The 12,582-nt window shown below is 35.4% G+C and overlaps 1 protein-coding gene across 2 annotated transcripts; it reads left to right on the forward strand.

Annotated features, from left to right (window-relative positions):
- Window positions 1-3,286: 3,286 nt before the first annotated feature.
- On the forward strand, window positions 3,287-10,484 carry gpr55a (G protein-coupled receptor 55a). 2 transcript variants are annotated; one of them, XM_065280025.2, is made up of 2 exons: window positions 3,287-3,535; window positions 8,805-10,484. In XM_065280025.2, exons 1-2 carry the CDS (start codon window positions 3,514-3,516, stop codon window positions 9,794-9,796), a joined length of 1,014 nt encoding a protein of 337 aa, XP_065136097.1. In that variant the 5' UTR covers window positions 3,287-3,513; the 3' UTR covers window positions 9,797-10,484. The 2 variants fall into 2 exon arrangements, with proteins under 2 accessions (XP_065136097.1, XP_065136096.1); XM_065280024.2 differs by having other exon boundaries at window positions 3,290-3,535; window positions 8,802-10,484.
- The last annotated feature ends 2,098 nt before the right edge of the window (window positions 10,485-12,582 follow it).

Raw genomic sequence — 12,582 nt, forward strand, 5'->3', positions numbered from 1 at the left:
AGAATATTATATTATATCATAATATATTAGAATATAGACTTTATGTATGATTGACAGGCTCGCCCCTCGCTCTTTGGTAACATCCCACAAGGCAAAAAAGGTGACATCTAGTGGAGAAGACTAGAAATTAGATCAATGTTTGCGGAAAAAAAAACGTCGAAAATAAAATTGGAAAAAAACTATTCGTGGCCTGTGAGAATCGATTTTGAATCAATCACAGAAAAAACGATTAATCGAAAAATCGAGCCCTACTCGCGTCATTGTTTACTTTGAAGGTCGTACTTTTTGCATACCATTAACATGTACTAATACACACTTAAGGGCTCGTTATAGTTGTGGGTAGGTCCTCCGGCGTAGCTTCGACGGCGTAGGTTCCGAGTCGGTTTTCATTTATACTTTTGCGTCGTCATCCGCATCGACGTGCAAACACACGCGCAGACCGCTGGTAGGCAGTAACCACGCGTGTCACCACAGTAGCAGCGCGAACGTCAAAGAAGAGGAAGCTTAGCAAGTTAACCCACAAACGAAGGAGAAACAGCAACTTGTTTTGTATAATTTGAGAAGACCAGCAATGATGGAAGTAAATAAACAACGACTTTTAATGCAGTTTGAGTTAAATCACTCCTCAACTTGGCTCATCTTTGTTTTCACCGTCACAAACGGAAATACATGACGCAGTTTTTTTAACCTGACGGGAGGGGTTCTGGTGGACCAATCACAGCGCTTGCGGTCCGCGTAGATCTGACGTGCTGTTGAAATTTTTGCAAGGTGCACATCAGGCTACGCAGAGCTACGCACAGGCTATGGATAGCCGACGCCGTAGCTACGGCGTAGAACTTACGCACGACTATAAATCGGGCTTTACACACCAAAGGAAATTTAAAAACGTGAATCGGACCATAAGTGCCCTTTAATATTTACTGAGTAAGCGCATGTCAAAGATTGAAATCAATGCAAAGTCAATGAGTGAAATCTAACTTTGGTGCTCCTTATCTCATTATTAGATCATAAGACTTTAGCCTGGATTTCACAGACATGCAGGGTCACATATTTTACAGTAAATTTCCTTAAAAATGTGCTAAATCTCACAAAGTTGGTAAATAAACTACACTTCAATGTAATTATGAAATCAAAAAATTTTTAGGGGTATTGTTTGTAGTAAATATAATTGATTGTGTAAAGAGAAGTATGTGTGTGTTGGATATAAAAACAAAGCCTGTTTTCAGGATGGAATGTGAATTCATTGAATCATCTGTATGAATCAGTAATGTAATGCCATTGTAAAGAAGCCTGTCTTGATACAATAGGAGCAGCTCTTATTCAATTCACCTGTTAAAACCAGGTGTGTCGATGCTGTGGGTAAAAAAGCCAAGCATTGTCTACTTTTAATTATCCTCTGCAACATGATCAAAGTCCACACCCCATGTTGATATCAGTCGTACCACCATAATGTTTATTCATTAACTGTGTGATAAAATGTGTCTATTTTGCATTAGCTTACAAAAACAGTTTTTGATACACTTCTTATGTGCAAATTCAAGTTGTTTGTTATCCGCAGCCTACTTTTAAACAGGTAATAATAATATTTGATCAGTGGGAACAGACATGTCAATTATTTCACATAGGTTTTCTTAATTTGCAAGTTACAGCAAAAACTGAAGGCAAACAGAACTTGTGGTCAAGGTTTGTCGACATCTTATGGTGAGGTTTGGTATCTCCCGTGCACTAAACGACTACTCGGTGCATTTCCTCCTTGGTTAACCCCATGAATACAGTGTGAGAGACAACGTATAGTTGGTTAAGAGTCACTTGGGTACTTGGGCTTCTCATGTACTTCCTGTGTAATGCAACTGTTCTGTACAAGATCAGCTAGTACATACTCGTTCATACTAGTATTACTCATTGGCAATAAGCATTTTAATGACCTACCTAGCCTATGTGTTAATAATGCAGAGACTGATTTATTGCCTATTGTATTATAACCTGTACTTACACAAGACTAGTCACGACAAGAAGAGACGATAAAGAAACAAAATATTAACCATATTATCATGACTACGACAAGGAAACGCTAAATAAAAACGATAAACACACTTTCATTAACTCCAGCTAAAAAAAAAACGAAGAAAAAATTAGCTTAACTTACCAGGAAAATAACTGTGCTTGATGATACTGGTGTGTAACTTAACTATCGTAACATGCATGGTAACTTGAATACATCGCTGATCAAACTATCCCCGCGATTCACTGTCATATGTATGTTCTTCTTTTTGTACTATGGCACGAAAATATTATCTAGTGTTGTTAAACAAACAAAATTTAGTTACAATACGAAATGTTATTTGTACGTTACGCCACTTACAATTAATACGAGTTTCCCAGCTTTCCCAGCTACTTTTTCCCTCGTATTTTTCATTTTTTAACTTCACCGATGGATATCTCATCAGATCCAGAGGCCTTATGGGATAGCAAAGTATCCCGTGTCATCAGGCTTGTTTGACTGAATATGCACCGCCTCAACAACCCACAGCTGGATGACGTCAAAGTTCCGCGAGAGGGATTTGAAAGCAGATTCCTCCGCATGAATTCTTTAAGCTCTCGCGGTACTTTGACGTCATCCACTTTTCAGTTCGTGTGTAGCCGAATAAAGTCGAACAAGCCTATGATACGTTTCGAAATTTGCCCATTGGCGCTCACAACCATGATCACAACCCCTGAAGGATTTCCCACAATTCATCTCGCGTGACGATTTATTTCTGTTGATAAAAGCAAACGGTCGCTCACCGCGAAATTGAAACGGTATGTAGGGTCCTAGCACAGTTGATGTGGTGTTAGCGGTGGAATTGTTGTGGGATTAGATTAAACCCTAAGCAGTGTACAGAGTAACCAACAAATGTAGACTTTGCGTGTTTCACTTTAAAATAGCGTATTGGTGTTGCTTTACTATTTAAATATGACCATTGACCATGTTTTAAAATACTATGCAGTATGACGTGACGTTAGGCTGTTTTTAGTTGTGCATGTCTCCAACAGCTCGAATTCCCCACCTACTTGTTTAAATTTAAATATAATGGATATTTTTGCTTTAAAGTAACATGCATGTGAAGAAAACAAATAACTTTCATTATATTTTCTATTGTTATATATTTACTCATTACATTACAAGTAATTGAATGAAGCATACAAAACAAAGGTTGATTAAAAATAATGACTAAAAACGGTTCTGTCAATGTTAGTCATTTGCTGTTCCTGTAATTATGTAATGATGCTGTTTGTCAAGTTTGACTAACCGCGCACAACCGCACGCGCGCTTCAGAGACTGGTGCGTGAGCGCGCGCGTGGGCTACAGTAGTTTCTCTGCTGAAAAAAACTTAAAACGTGTGTATGTGTGCACGCGCGCGCGCGTTGTACAGTTGGAGAGGAAACAGGACCCATCCATAACGCAACACTCAAAGAAATCGACTTAAGGGAACCAGCAGGTACCGGTGATCCAAACAACTTTTGACTGTGGGAATGAACTCCACCATCACGTCATGTAAGTAACCCGCACGTGACATGTCAAGAGTGACACAAATAATAACGATCATTTTCACCGAGTTAAAGTTAACGTTTCTGTATAACCGCAATGAATGAATATGTGAGTTTGAAACAGTGTTAGATAATTTAAGAGTTTTCTCTCAACTTGTTTTTAGATGTTAGTGGTGTCTTTTCACACTTATTTCACAAAATATTTTTAGATATTTCATTTCAATCTTTGGTAATTTAGTAATGGTTACTATTTTAGTAATTGTTTTATGCTGTGTTTCAGTCAGATCAAGACAAGTATTTCCTATTAAACAGAGTGTGCTGTAAATATAGTTTGTATGGTTGGATTTTGGTTTGTTCTAGTATTTCTGTTGAAACGGGTAGAGAGTCAGCGAAACATCTAAGTTCTCTAAAACTGTATTGTTCAATCATAAACGACCTAGGCATATTGAAGATAATCGACCATGCAATCTGTTTTGCATACGTCTTTAAAAATAAATTTTACCCTCGAATGAAAAGATCTCGAATAGAAAGGAAACCCCCGGCAGACCACACTCACATCTTGACTGTGTGCTGTTGGTATCGTCAGAGAATTTCCAGTGGAGGTATCTCAGTCAAATCGATATAAATACCAAGACAAGATCAAGATAAACTTTTGTGGGTACAACGTGACTAATTCGTATGAGAACTGTAGTTAACCTTAAATCTTTACATCATCACCATTATCACGTTTCTTAATAATATTAGTGTTTTGTGTGTAAATATATTATAAATGATAACAGGATGTTTCTTCAAGCCAAGGATTATTTGCATGTATTTTCATAAAGAAGTTGTTGGTTTTAGATGACACGCGATATGACGTTTAGTTTCATTTTTATATGTACAATACAGATTAAATCATATGTGAACGAGTTTGTGAAAACACAGCTGAAGTCTTTTTTTAAGATTGACTGTTTCTAAATAAAATCATGTAAATGTCATTCTGTGAAATTATAACATTGATATATTTAATATTGACTGATTAAGGTCATGTCAAAGATTGAAATTAAGTGAAATCAATGACCAAAATCAAATTTGATGCTCTGAATTACTACAAAACTTTAGTCTGGATATTGCAATCATGGTCACCAATACATTACAATGTACATTTCTTTGCATATGTTTCGTTAAATCAGTAAATAATATATATAATATATATATATATATAAGTCGCTTTGGATAAAAGCGTCAGCTAAATGAATAAATGTAAATGTAATATTGTTGAGGAGAGACAGGTGGTGGTTGAAATTGCACTAGTTTCTGCAATCATAATATGCTTTATACTTTGTTTTTGATGTAGTTTCACAGTTGTACGTTTTTATGTCTAGACATTTTGAAAAAGTTAGCAAGGAAAGATCAGTTAGTTTAGTTTAGTGTAACCAATGAGGCTTTTCATACCGTAACCATAACCAAATGGTCCCATTTGCAAGTATTAGGTTACGATGCCACGATTAGATGTGTTGTTTTTGCAATGTCATGACCATATATAGCCTATAATTATTTTTCAGTTTCTTTATTAGAATACAAACATAAAATAATATTTTATAATTTAATTTAATTTGTTACATTTATATAGCGCTTTCTGTAGCACTCAAAGTGCTTTACATATAAAAATGGGAATCTTCTCAACCACCACCAATGTGCAGCATCCACCTGGATGATGCGACGGCAGCCATATTGCGCCAGAACGTCCACCACATACCAGCTTATTAGTGGAGGGAAAGCAGAATAATGTCACCAATTAGTATATGAGAGGATGATTAGTATAGGCCAATGGGCAGGTTTGGCCAGGATGCCAGGTCATAAAAAACAATAAACAATTAAATAAAAAACAAACAAACAAAACAAACAAACCCCTGCTCTTTTTCGAAATACATCCTGGGATTTTTAATGACCACAGAGAGTCAGGACATTGGTTTAACGTCTCATTCAAAGGACAGTGCTTTTTTGACAGTATAGTGTCCCCATCACTATACTGGGGTGTTAGGACCCACACAGACAACAGGGTGAGCACCACCTGCTGGTCTCACTTGCTGGTAATAGCAGGAACCCCGAGCTTTCTTAAATCTACATGATATGAAATCTTACTCTAATCTAATGACTTCAGGATCTCAATCTTCTTAAAAGAGTTTAAGGTGTGTTTAGTGCCACCAAGAGAGATCACACTAAAACTGACTTTTTGCCAGAAGATGACCACATTTTGTCATGAAAACTGTATTTTTTTTTTACATTTTGTGTACATATTTTCTGTATAAAGGCTGAAAAATCAGCTAAACACTGAAAAAAATCTGGAAAAAAAACTGTCAAATTACAGACACAATAAATTACAGAAATTTCCGTAATACAAAATACATTTTTTCTGTAATTTTGGTGGTGGCCTAGACTCTTAAAAATAAATAAAGGTGCTACACAATGTCATAGAAGAACCTTTTCTGTCTAAATGGTTCTTCAAAGCACTTTTAAAATCTAAAAGACGTTCTTCATATTATAAAAATGCTGGTTCTTTAAGGAACCAAAAAAGTTTCTTCTATGGCATTGCGTGTAAAACGTGTAAAAATATCTTCTGTTATCTTAACTGGCTCAATCAGCTCACTATGAGGTAAAAATGTTTGATAGGTTAATATCATACACATATATAGGTCAAGCATTTATATATCAATTGAACATCACCACAAAATACACCCACACGTAGATACAGTACAGTAATGTTTGTTCGCTGTTGCAATTTAAACTGTAATGTGGTATCGCTTTACTATTACAATTAGTGTTACAGCTGGTTAAATGGTTCTTAGATCAGGTAAATTAAATACAATTTAAAATTATTTTAAAAGGGACATATTACAAGTGTTACGACCACAGTCCTATGAAAGGGGTATAACAGATGATGATGATGTGATGGATGTAATTGGTGTGTGTGGGGGGGTAGGCAGTCAAAGACCACAAACACAAATGAAGGCAAAAACTTTGATTTTTATTTATATTCAAGTGGAGGTGCAGTAAGTGAAAAAGGTGAATAGATTTACAGTATTTACAGAACAAAAACACAGACACAAGGGGAAAGTGGACAAAGACGGTGCCCAATTAAAGAAATAAACAAAACAAAACTGTACTAACTAATGTCAAAACCTGCTAACCTACACTAAAACTAAAAGGTAACAAGATGAATCTTCAGCATCCAAGACGCCCTAACCTACCTACTTACTCTAACTACCCAAACACAAAACGTACAGTGGTTGGCACACGCCTCTAACCTAATGTATCTTATACAGTTGACGTTCCCAAGTGGTGCACAATGTAAGTCACATGACATACTTACCTATCCACTTTTTTAAGATGCAATATGTTTGGTTTCCCCAGAGTATGTGAAGTTTTAGCTCAAAATACCATATAGATAATTTATTATAGCTGTTAAAATTGACACTAAAGGTGTGAGCAAAATGTGCTAAAATGCAAATGAGCTGATGAAATGGTTTGTTAAAATTGAAACTCAGTGCAGTGGTTGGATAGTGCAGATTAATGGGCGGTATTATTATAATAAGATTAAAAGATATCTTAAAGGTGCCGTAGACTGTAAAACTGTATTTACCTAGACATAGATGAATAATATGAGTCCTGTCCATGGTAATGACATATCCTCAAACACGGTTGTTTCCTCCTTCTTATGTAAACATCATGCATGCAAAACACATTTAAAAAATGTAAGATAAGTGAAGAAAAGCAGCAGATCCACCATTGCAAACAAAGTTTAGAACAAACGTCAAGAAAACAAAGAACAGAAATCAAACATTATGGTGACGAAAATGCTCCACAGCTTTCTGTTCTTGGAAGAAGGGAAAATAAAAGAAGAGAAAACGATAGTGATCGTGCTGTCTATTTCATTTGTGTAATTGTTTGTAGTGGAGTGTCCTGTTTCAATATTTTCTCATGCATGCACTGTTGTACGCGTACTGTCTGTGCACTTATATTTGTTACCTTGTAGGACAGCATTTTTTAATGAGGGCATTAGTATGGCATTAAATTAAGTACAATGTTGTGACTGCTGAGTTATCCTAGTTAATGCTATATGTTAGCGTTTAGGCTGAAGTTCTACTATTGACGTTACAGTTACGTTTTGCAGGTCCATACAAAAAAAAACACAAACTTACCACTCAGAAATGTCCGTTAACTCTTTCCCTGCCAGCTTTTTTATAAAAAAGTTGCCAGCCAGAGCCAGCATTTTCATGATTTTCACAAAAGTTTAATGCCTCCAGAAAATGTTCTTCTTTAAAAATATATAAACAAACATATATTATATATATATATATATATATATATATATATATATATATATATATATATATATATATATATATATATATATATATATATATATATATATATATATATATATATATATATATATCAAATGATAGAACAGACCCTCTGCTTTCAATCAAAAAAAACCTTTTCATCCTACCTTCATTCGTTCTCTTTTTATCACCTCTCAAATATGGGTAGGTTTCTTCAAAAACACCCAATTTTGAGCAAAAAGATAATTCCATTTTTGTGAAGGACTTTTTATAGAGATCAGATTCAGAGCGATCCTCAAAACATACACGGAGTTCTTTCTCTTTCACGTGAGATGCTATTTCCGGGGTGGAATCTCGTTAATGGCGGTGAAACAGTTAACAATCTCCAAACAATTGATTATTCCTCAAATTCTGTATCTTCATCAAATACAGACTCAAACATAATGTTTGTTTACACACACACAGAGAGCTACTGAAAGGAGCTGCTCTGAGAAACAGCCAATCAGAGCAGAGCTCAACATTATTATTCATGACCCTTTCAAATAAGGGTTGTAAATGGACATGTAAAACTGTCTCTGGGTAATTTTTGCACTTTATAAAGCCACATACCTTCTATGTAGATATCAGAAAACAATTTAACAAATTATGTCAGTGCATTCTATGGCACCTTTAAAATACTGTATATCAATGTCATTGTTTTGTCTCGAGATGAACACCAGTATTGTTTTTTCTAAGGTTTGTTTGTAAAGACTACTTAAATGTCTTTATATATCTAGGGCTTATCTTGTATTCATCTTAATCACCCCATAAAGTCTGCTATACTGTAAATATGATATCGTTTAATGACCCAGATACTTTGCAAACTTTGCATTTTAGCAATATTTATTGATCAATAATGAAACTGAAGTTACAGTCTCTCTCTCTTTCTCTCTCTCTCATTTTTAACAGCAGGGTGTAACTGGGTGTGCTGGGTTCAGTGGTGCATGTACATGCCCATTTTGGTTTTTGGATTCCCCTTGAACCTGGCAGCTCTGTGGCAGCTCCTCTTCCATGTCCGACGCTGGAGTGAATCCACGGTTTACCTTCTCAACCTGATAATAAACGACATGTTGCTGATGTTTTCCCTGCCCTTTAAGATATACGCATACGAGAGGGCCTGGACCCTCGGCCCTACCTTCTGCTCCTTACTGGAGAGCCTGCTCTACGTCAACATCTACGGCAGTATAATGTTGAGCGTATGCATTGCTGTTGACCGCTTCATTTCTCTACAGTTCCCGTTCGCTGCCCGTCGCCTGCGGTCTCCACGCAAGGCAATTGTCGTGTGCCTGTTGGTTTGGATAGGGGTCTTTGCAGCCAGCGTTCCCATCTACAAGCTCCACGACACGGGCAACAACGCATCTCGTTGCTTTCAGCAATTTTCCAAAGACACCTGGTCAAAAAGTGGGCTCGTGATTGCTATGGAGACAGTGTTTTGCAGCAGCACCGCGGTGATGGTGTTCTGCTCCGTGCGTGTGGTGCAGATCCTCCACGATCTGAGGAAACGCAACCCGGACGATTACAAACTGCGCAACAACAAAAGCATAAAGATTGTCCTTAGCAACCTAATGGTCTTTCTCACATGCTTCATCCCTTACCACATAGCAGCACCGATGTACTTTCATGTCAAGGTCAATACACCAGATGATCTCATGATCGATCAGCTGCGCTACTTTATTCATATAAGCATTTGCATAAGCAACGTGAATTGCCTGGCAGATGGTGCATGTTATTATTTTATTCTTAAGGAGAACATGCAATCTGCGCAGCGAGAAAGAAGAATGGCCATACAAACCAGAGAGACACGAATACGAAAACCAGACAGCCTAACGAAATGCAGAGAAATGTGTAACAGTTTGTCCAAAAACACAGAGTTGGAAATATGTGTGGATACGGGTTTTACATAAAGTCGTACAAAAACCTCAACAGGGAAAGAAACAGAAGGGAAACGGTAAAGCAACAAAGGATGGCGGTGAGCGGATACACATGGATACTGATGGAGCCATGGAGTATACACTTAAAATACTCACTGTAGTATGGAGCCAAAACACATGCACTGGTTGGTTAGTTGGTTGTTCTTCCAACCAGAAGTGTCATGCTCATGCAAACATTTGATAGTAAAGTTGCACTATTAGAATAGACTACGTGAATTGCTGTGTCATACCACTGCAGAGTCATTTGGTTTTGTTATCATCTACCCAACGTTATGTTGCTAAAAAAAGCTGTGAAATGTGAAAGACGTTATAGTTGATGCTGCTAAATGTATGGTTTACAGGATGCCAAGTTTAGTTGAAAATGTTTTTTATTATTGTACAGACGGTCAGGATTTAAACTAAAGCAGGCTTACATATGTCGCACCTTTTTAAAAAGCACTATGATGTTAAAAAGACAAAGTCATTCGTGTCTTATCTGCTCTTTGTCTTATCTCACCTCGAAACAGTCGGTGCATGGCACCATTGCTACAAAGCAAGATCAAAGTGCTCGTTTTTTAAACGGATATTTCACATTTACATTTTTTGCAAAGTATTTGATTTCCTATTTATTTTTGTATATGATTGGACATGTTGGACTACTTAATAAATATGTTTGAATGTTCAGGTGCCTTTACTGGCGTATACTGATTATTTAATATGTGACCCTGGACCACAAAACCATTCATAAGGGTGAATGTTTTTAAATTGAGATTTATAGAGAATAGGACAATATTTGGCTATTCAACAATCTGGAATTTGAGGGTGCAAAAAATATTACCACATATTACCAGAGGCGGACACTATTTTAGTATTTTTACTTTCTACATAAAAGTAGATTTTTAAGTATTTGTATTTTATCAGTGTTTTGACATTCCAAAGCATATTATCATAATTTTTACTACACCATATTTCATAATTTCAAGTTTTTGGTTTATATTTAATATTTAAGTACATTAAAGAAAAGTAAAATTATTTCTTTGTAATTAGGTATTAAATAAATTTTAATATGCAATATAAAAGGAATACACAGTATGATTTTATGCTTTAGAATGTAGTGAACATTTTTCAGTGACGTAAAGTAAATTTTTTCCCAAGACAAACACTTTGATAAAGCACAGATGCCTCAAGTAGTGTCCGCCTCTGCATATTACTAATGATAAATATATTTTTTATATATATATTTACGGTAGGAAATGTACAAAATATCTTCATGATCTTTATTTAATATCCTAATGATTTTTGGCATAAAAAATTTCATTTTGACACACACAATGTATTGTTGGCTATTGCTATAAATATACCCATGCAACATATGATGGTTTTGTGGTCCAGGGTCACATATAGTTGCAGCTGTTTTCCAAAAAGTTTGATTAGGGGCAATATCAAAGTCATTGTGAAGTAATTTTAACCCTTTAGAATCACTTAGTCTTTATTTGTTTTAGTTTCAATGGTTAAACAAATACTCATGTTTTTATTTACATTTGGCCGACACTTTTATCTAAAGCAACTTGAAGTGTATTCAAGTTGAAAAAATTTTCTTTTCAGTATGTGTGTTTCCTAGAAATCCAACCCATGATCTTTTTGTTGCTAACACCGTGCTATTCCAATTGAACTGCAGTTTATTTTCTCACCAGCAGAGGAGGCTCTTTATTCAAGCAAAAAACAGCCAACAAGAGGTGTAAAGGTTACAAAGTGAGATTGCAAGTTGATATTTAACGTTTTTAATATTACTTTTATCAATATTTGACATTACCCTTTGCCTGTGTGTGTACACATTTGTGTCAGTGAAAATAGGTGGAAACGTACTCACAAATGTACATGTGAATGTACAGTACACTGAATACATTTAATGTGCAGTTCACTGGGTGAAAGCTCATGACCAAATCATGTTTTGATTTGTATACAGGTGCTGGTCATGTAATTAGAATATCATCAAAAAGTTGATTTATTTCACTAATTCCATTCAAAAAGTGAAACTTGTAAATTATATGCATTCATTACACACAGACTGATATATTTCAAATGTTTATTTCTTTTAATTTTGATAATAGAACTGATAACTAAGGAAAATCCCAAATTCAGTATGTCAGAAAATTTGAATATTACTTAAGACCAATACAAAGAAAGGATTTTTAGAAATCTTGAAAAATACTGAAAAGTATGAACTTAAAAAGTATGAGCATGTACAGCACTTCATACTTAGTTGAGGCCTCTTTTGCCTGAAAAGAAGCTAATATTTCAGTAAAAAGCATTGTGATGGGACACCCCTTACGAAAGTTAACCATGATTTTACCACAGTTAAAAAAACATTAAATTATGGTCACAATAAAATTACCATGGTTGTTACTCTGGTAAAATAATGGTTTTACCAATGGCACTCAATGTGCCAAAAAAAAAACATTATTGTTATCTTTTTTCAAACTATGTTTTCTGTTCACTTTTGATCTCATCACTACCCTATTGGTTTCATGCAACAAAAAAAAATGCCTAAATGACCTTATAGTTGTACTGCCCTCCATTAGTAGCTACTGTGACAGCAAAGAAAATTTTGCTTTGTTTACTTTGGAAACAAAAATATTGTAACATGAATAGGCCTATAAGGGAAACATACAGAATGTCACATTTTATTAAAGCTGCCAAAGAATGCATTGATACAACAATTTAACATTATTCTCTGATATCTACATAAATATTTGATATCATACATAAAAATATCCACA

This window comes from Paramisgurnus dabryanus, chromosome 8 (assembly GCF_030506205.2).
Source record: "Paramisgurnus dabryanus chromosome 8, PD_genome_1.1, whole genome shotgun sequence".
Classification (NCBI taxonomy): Eukaryota; Metazoa; Chordata; class Actinopteri; order Cypriniformes; family Cobitidae; genus Paramisgurnus; species Paramisgurnus dabryanus.

Coding starts and splice junctions, on each gene's coding strand:
- gpr55a (XM_065280024.2), top strand. CDS start 3,514: ATGAACTCCACCATCACGTCAT. Junction 3,536..8,801: donor GAACTCCACCATCACGTCAT/GTAAGTAACCCG, acceptor CATTTTTAACAG/CAGGGTGTAACTGGGTGTGC.